Raw genomic sequence first — 7,500 nt, forward strand, 5'->3', positions numbered from 1 at the left:
TACATGCATTGCTACATCCCCTCTGTACATAAGGGTAGTATTTACATTTCTGATCATATGATTGGACAATTCCTGAGAATAACAAATTGCAAGTATGATGATAAAACAATAGAGACTTAGAAGCCCCTTTACAGCTCTCTCTTATTATTATTAGTCACCATTCCTTCCTTTATTTTCAGAGAAATGCATGTAGCCTCCTCCCCCTTTCTATAACTTTTATTCCTAGCCTTATTCTCTTTTTCTTTGTTCAAGGTTACATTACATATTGGGTGAAGCTGTGCAAAAGTGGATACTTTTTTTTTTTTGGTAAACTGTATATTAAACACAATATATATATATATATATATAAACAATATTTATGATTTAACACTCTCAACGCCTCTCTCTCCCTGTCAGTGCTTCCTTTTTCTGTTTTTTTCTTTAAGGCTTTTTTTTTTTTTTTTTTTACATAGAATAATATTATGGAAGTAAATATAATGACAAATGTCTTTGAGACAAAAAAAGTACATTGAATTGCACCTAAAGAAATCCTGAAGAAAAAATGGATTGCATTTTCAGGGCTGGTACCTTTTAGGGGCTGAAATCCAATATAGTTGTATATTTAAGCTGTGAATATTTCAATTAAAACATGTCACACATTTTCATGATTAAAATTCAATTCACCTGTATGTATTCACCTTCTAGAGTTCACATCTGAAATATTCAATCTGTTTAAAAATAAGGGATGTATAATATCTGACAGGCAGTTTTCCTCATCCATTTTATTTCCTCACTTTTACAAATTCACTTCCACAAATTCAGTGGTTTAAATTTCACAGAAAATTTGGCATCACTTGAAAATTCAGTGCTTCAGATTCACCAGAAAAGTCAACTCCCTTCCCCAGCTGCTGTCAGTCACTCACCTGCAGCTTGCGCGGCAGCCTAGAATATCATGCACTACAACAAAATAAACTTTTTGTATTGAATAATAATACACAATAAAAACCTTCTTTGTTCTCTTTCTCTGTATCGTTGTTTCTACACTGGTGATTTTCAACTAACTTTATTTATAAATAAACAAGGCCATAATCATGTCTAGAACATTACATTGGTTTTGAGGAAAATATTAAGACCAGAACACTATATGGTAAATGGTAAAGGAGCTAAATAAGATTTTTTTGTGAAGTAAATCAATCTGTACTGCAAATAATATTTTTAGCTTATTTTTAAAATATGCACCCATTATATTTTAGTTGTGTATTTCTAATATCTTGAAAGCACAAGACAGAAAATGCTATTGTTGTCACAATAATTACGAATTACATGAATCAATGTACAACTTCTCTTCAATTCAATTCAAACAGCGGAATTTGATAAAAAAAAAAATTAAATTAAATAAAAAGCTCGAATAGTTTGCATCATCTGATAATACAGTCGAGCCGTGACTGTTGCTAGAGTAAGTAATTCTTACATTCAACATTAACCAGAAAGTCAAAAGGGGGATGCATGTGAAAAGCATTAGCAATATTGAATTTGATTCTATTAGCTGCATCGTTGGTGCTCCCTCTAACAGGTATAAATCGTTAGCATTTGGGGTAAAAAAAAAAAAAAGAAGACAGCATTCACACAGGCACGTACCTCGGATTGGCAGCTGCCTTTAGCTGAACCTTTACGGATTACCTCCACAGGTGAGTGACGTCACCTCCCATACAAACACGCCCCATAGTGGCTTGACCATTGTTTTAGTACAGCTGATGGGCATGCAGCCATAGAGAATATGGGTATTAAGTATGGGGTCACAATAATAGATCATATACCTTTGGCCCTCACACTAACACATTGAAGAATTACCATCTACAGTCAGCAACAACAATGCTAATAGTGGTAATGTGAGTACTAAATTAGACTGGTCAGCCTCTTTTCTGAAGAGGATCTTTTGGCTTATTATGCTAATACAGACCATTATCTAAGTAATGTTTATCTGCCCAGAGAAGCTATTATGTGTAAGGATGTCAACTGTCAGATTGAGGAGCACAAGAGCAATCTATGCGTCATGTATGATGATGTTGTGGCTGCTCTGTTGAGGGTGGTAAACCCCTTCAAAAAACACACAGGTATAAACAGGCCTGCAATATTGTAATCAGGATGGAATGAGCATGTAGCACCATATCACACTGAAGCCTGGAAGCTGAGCAAGCTTTGGGCCCTGGCTGGGAGACTGAGGCAGGGCCCTGAGCTTGAGATAAAAAGCGTGCCAATGCCAGATAATAATTATGCTGTTTGTTTTTATATCTAGAAATGATGCAAGCCACTAAGGGCTGGACCCTATGGCCAGTAAAAGCATCATTTGTGATTCCGCATACCTACCAGCTGTTGTGACTTTTTCTGGAACGGAGGTGAGGTCCCTCAATAACTGTAAATCTTCCCTTCCTTGTACTTGTTTGAAGGGCGAGTCTCCGGAGAAGATAATGTTGTTGAAAATATGGGAGACAGCACTATAGCTCCCGCTTTAATTGTTTAAAAAACTGATCCACATGTGGAGGACTCTGCTATCAGTAATGAATCAATAAGTATTCTGACACATGAAGGTATTTGGTGCCATATGGAAATTCCTAAACATATAAACATGTGGTATGGATTCAATAAAACTTGCAGAGGCATCTGAAAAATGCCAGTTCTTAGGCTTGCTTTCCCTTTTAGCAATCAAAACTTAACTGGTTTGTGTGATCCATGCATACTTACTTTCCAGATTCAATGTGACAATCTATCTGCTTGTCCCCGTTATTAATGAACCAAGCTGGAAAAGTTGGGCTGCCGGAATAATTATAGACACTATAGGCATTGGGCCAGTATTTTATCCAAGGTAATGGAAAAGAATCCTCCTGATTAGAGTGAGTGGGTACATCTCTTCACTGGATAATCCCTTTGGGATTTAAAGCCAAAACCAATGGCACAGACATGTGTATTTATGCTCTCAAGGAACTAGTAAATTTTATCAAGGTCTAAAAATTCCAACTACTTCTCCATATGTTTTTATTGATGCGCCTGATCTGACGTCCTACGATCATTTGATCGAGTCGTGAATCACAAACAGCTTCGAATCAACTTCTGTGATTAAGGTCTTCTAAATGCAAGATGTCGTGTTCCCTGGCGGTATACTTGTTGAGGGTTCTTGCTCTATCGGCTTATGCCCACCCCTCAGTGTCCTCTGTGCCTCCCAGCAATGCATAGTCTAAATGGGCGGGGGGCGTGCAATATCTGCCCCCTTTAGAGCTGTCCACTCCTTTGGTGTTCCACTAGTGCAGGGAGGAATCGGTTGTCTCCCCTGTCTTATTTTTACTTCCTCATATATGGATGACACTGGTCAAGGAGACTTAATGGTTTGTAACACTGGGCATGTATGATTCTGGTGTAGCAAGCTGAGTGAATCTCATCTTTATGTCATCGCAGATGATTCGGTTACCTTCTTTAGTGGGTCCTAGTAGTGTTAGGGCAGCAGGAGCTTCTTATATATTGCTCTGCTTATGGGGTGGATGGGATTTGATATAAAATTTTGATGTATTTAAATCATATTTGTTCTCTGGTTTTAGTATAGCAGAACGAAAACAGGATAAATGCCTGATATTTGTCCTGTGTTTCAATCTAGCCCTATACACATTTGTGGCGTTGGATGGCTGCAAAAGATTATTAAATACCGTGGGTCATTGGTATTGCAGATGAAGATGAATGATGATTGATGACATGATACAGACAGTGTTATAAGGTATATTGCACAGGCAAACACCCCATAAGCACGTAAGTCTAGTTTCTGTGGCCCTCTGTCAAAGCTTACTGTACACCACTCTATAAACAGCCCATCTGGTGGTCGTTCTTACAAAACATATGTTAGCATGCAGAAGGTGACTACAATGATTCCATGAGAACATTTTACTCCAGGTTCCCAGAGGAGGGATGTGCGTAGTCAGATATTATTGTATCTGTAGGAGAACAACACTGTGAAAGCACTTTGAAGAAATTTGATGTTTAAAATTTATGCAACGTCTGGATGAGTCTACTAACAGTATCAAGGGTGAACTCTCAAATCCCTTTATGGGGAAAAAAAAAAAAAGCTGCTACAGGTACACAGGTCCCAGACTGGAGAGTGCTTGGCTGGAAATGTCTGTATTTATTTAATTATTGTATTTGCTTTTTTCTTACTTTTTTGTTTTGGTTGTTTTGTTTGTTTTTATCTGTCCTGTCCTTGCGGGGCTTTTGGGACATGGAGTTCTGGCAAAATATAAACTGAATTCATATAGTCCCCCGGCCCCTCACAATTGATTGCAAGCTGTCCGTGTAGACATCGGACATTCAAAGGCAAGAGGAATTTGCAATTCCATGTTGAGGTTTGTTTTTTTTGGCAGGTTACATGCACGACGCAGAGAGAGTAAAAAAAGCAAATTGTGTTATTAATTATTGCTATGTAAATATGACAGGCTCTGGTGCGTTCACGAAAGCGAAAATGGCAAACGTGAATGATGCCAGATTTGCAATCGCATTTGAATTATGTCACAATTTAGGCGCCCACATGTGAAAAACGCAAATGACAAAAAATTACAATTTGTACTTCCTGTTTTGCAAAAAGTCCGGATATTCCGTCCACACGGGTGTAAACCGGCCATATCCTCCGGACCCTTTAGAGTCGCGGCTCTGACACGGAAGAGACGCAAAGTCGAGCGAAAGCAAATGTCAACTTCCGCTGAAGCTGCGCAGCGGGCTGAGGCTTCGCAGTAGCAGTCTAGAATGTGTGGGTTTTCTAGCGATTGAAATGGATGTGGTTCTGTTATGTTTGTAGCCGAAGTTCTTATTCTCTTCTGCTCGTTCTCTATGTGTTTGCTGTGAAACTCCGTGGAGAACGCACCGAAAGGTTAAGATAAACCCCTATGTGATGTTCCCAACTGCAGGGAGCCCCTTTCCTGAATATGTGTTTACAGACCCGATGATACTGTGTGAGAATAAGACTGAACGGTACACCATGCTAAAGAAAGTAATGTGTTTATAATAGTTCCCACATATTAAATTAAATTACACTATTTTCTAAAAAATGTGTTTTGACTGCCATCAAATAGATTGTTTTTTTGTAACCACTTTTCAGAGATGTTACTTTTTAAAAACGTGGTGAATTTCGCATGTTAATTGGCATATCACTTTTTGTAATAAATATCATTCCAGAGCAATATAACTTTTAGTAACTTTACTGTGGGCTGGTGGATTGATGAAAATGTAGAGAACAAAACAATAAATAAAATAGATAATAATAAAATAAATAAAATAAAAATGTTAAAAAAATAATAAAAAATGAACACATAAAATTATTTACTTAAAATTAACAATAATATTAAACTACCTAAATAAATAATTAAAAAGATATAGAGTAAACAATAAAAAAAGTGAATTAAAGAAATATTAAAGAAATAATACATATAGTGGTACAGCACTATAATGAGTATAAAAAAGAGATTTTTTTCATGATATATAGTTTAACTATTTAAATTTGTCTAAATTTTGTCTTTATACATGAAAATATATAACTGCCTTTTAAATATTAGTGGTCCCTCACACAGAATGATTATATCTGGGGTGTTTGTGGCATCTAAAAGAGTAAAAACCCCTGTTCACAGACAGATCTCTTCTGTTGGTTTATTCCAGCAGCTGACCGTGAGGAGCATCAGAATGTGGCGGTTCGAGCCGCGGCCCGTCCGCAGGCGGCAGAGGAGCGTCCGGCAGGAATGCCTCGCCGCCGCAGAAACCTGCACAGCAGAGTGAACGTCCAGCGCGCGCAGCGGCCGTCAGACAACGGTACAGCAAGCCTGCAGTCTGAGCCCGTGTTTGCAACAGTGTAACAGTGTGCACCTGCAGAGGAAGCTGTTACATTTGTTGCATTTTTAGGGTCAAATCTGATTCATTCACTAAGGCATGCACTGGTCAGTTTTGCTTCCATGTCTTCTTTCAGATGTGTCAAGGAAAACATCAAAAATACCACTTTTTTAAGTGCTTATTTTCATTTACTTTATTTATTCGCATCTGTACGTTTCAATTCAACTCCACATCTTTAAGGAGTTTTTCCTCTTACGTTCACCAAACATGACAGTTTTTATTTCCTGTCTATGGTGGAAAAATAAATAAAAATGAAAGGTATATTTGAAGGTTTGTTCAAATATCATGCTCACTGATTTCTGCATATTTAATTCAGTGCTTTGACATTATTTTCTATGGAAGCCTGTTTCCGCCACTGAAAAAAAAATTAAAACCGGTTATTGCGACTTTTTTATCTCACAATTCTGACTTTTTTGCAAGTTTATATCATGCAATTATAGAAAAAAAGTGAGAATTTGAGATTAAAAAGTCGCAATTACCTTTATTCAGTGGCAGAAACTATGCATCTTCATAATTTTCTGGTTTATGGAGTGATTAAATAAAAAAAAAAGGAAATCCAAAAATCGAGCCCGGGAAGAAACTTTAACATGACAAAATCAAATGAGAACTTTGGCTTTGTCTTTGTTCAGATTTCTGTTCTGGAATGTACCCTAAAGTGCGAAATTATAATAGATTGCTTGTTTGCCATATTTAAACAACATTTCAGAAATCTGTGTAGGAACTGGGCATAATGTACTGTGATTAATCGCTGGGGAAGAAATGGTTCTTTACTCTCCTCACATGTAGTGCCGTGCCTTACGTTATATCACAGAACGCTTTAGACTCTAAACGGACTGGTTCTGTCTCCTCAGAGGACAGTCCTGCGGAAGCGGATGAGGATCAGGAAGACAGGCAGCCGTCCGAAGAACGTCCTCAAGCCGCTGCTAAAGTCGGAGCGAAGAAACAGAAGAAGCTGGAGGAGAAACAAGCGCGGAAAGCTCAGAGAGAGGTTACAGCACTGCGGCTCAATCTCACCCTTCACCCGTCGTATCAGGAGTCGGGTTATTAATGTGTGTGTTATTAATGTGTGTGTTTCAGGCCGAGCTGGAAGAGCGAGAGGAGAGGAGGAAGATGCAGGAGCTCAGAGATCAAGAGAGACAGAAAGAAGAGGAGAAGGAGAGACTGCAAGAGCAAAAACGGGTAATTTTCACCGATATAACACCAGTCAAGACGTAAGACGTAACAAACATAAGAAAATTCCATTGCAGAAATTATGCATGTCTTATTTACTATTTCTAAATAAAATAGTGTGATTCTAAATAGACCTATATGGGCTTCATATCATCTGTCAGTCATCACCAGTAATTCTGACCGTGTGTCAGTGATGATGTGTATTTTTGACTGATGTTTAAGTGATTGTGTATGTTTTTCAATGATGTTTAAATAAGTCTTTTCTCAGGAGGAGGAGCTGCGGCGCTCCAAGGAGGAGCAGGAGCGGAAGGAGGAGCAGGAGTACAGGAGGAGCAGGAGCGGAAGGTGTTTTGTGATCGAGGATCAGGGAGAAGCAGAGGAGCTCAGTGAACAAGAGCTGCGTCTGCTTTACTTCCTCTGCATCACTAGTCATCTCAT

General features: G+C 38.3%; 1 protein-coding gene across 1 annotated transcript in view; it reads left to right on the forward strand.

Moving 5' to 3' along the window:
* Positions 1–1,978: 1,978 nt before the first annotated feature.
* Positions 1,979–7,500, forward strand: part of LOC109045354 (DDRGK domain-containing protein 1) — an 8,698-nt gene continuing 3,176 nt past the window's right edge. The window contains exons 1-6 of the mRNA XM_042757235.1: positions 1,979–2,093; positions 4,920–5,002; positions 5,637–5,814; positions 6,744–6,880; positions 6,970–7,071; positions 7,331–7,500. The exon at positions 7,331–7,500 is cut by the window's right edge and continues 46 nt beyond it. Coding sequence (XP_042613169.1) covers positions 1,979–2,093; positions 4,920–5,002; positions 5,637–5,814; positions 6,744–6,880; positions 6,970–7,071; positions 7,331–7,500 — 785 coding nt within the window. The remainder of the gene's footprint in view (positions 2,094–4,919; positions 5,003–5,636; positions 5,815–6,743; positions 6,881–6,969; positions 7,072–7,330) is intronic.

The sequence above is a fragment of the Cyprinus carpio genome, chromosome A5 (assembly GCF_018340385.1).
Source record: "Cyprinus carpio isolate SPL01 chromosome A5, ASM1834038v1, whole genome shotgun sequence".
Classification (NCBI taxonomy): domain Eukaryota; kingdom Metazoa; phylum Chordata; class Actinopteri; order Cypriniformes; family Cyprinidae; genus Cyprinus; species Cyprinus carpio.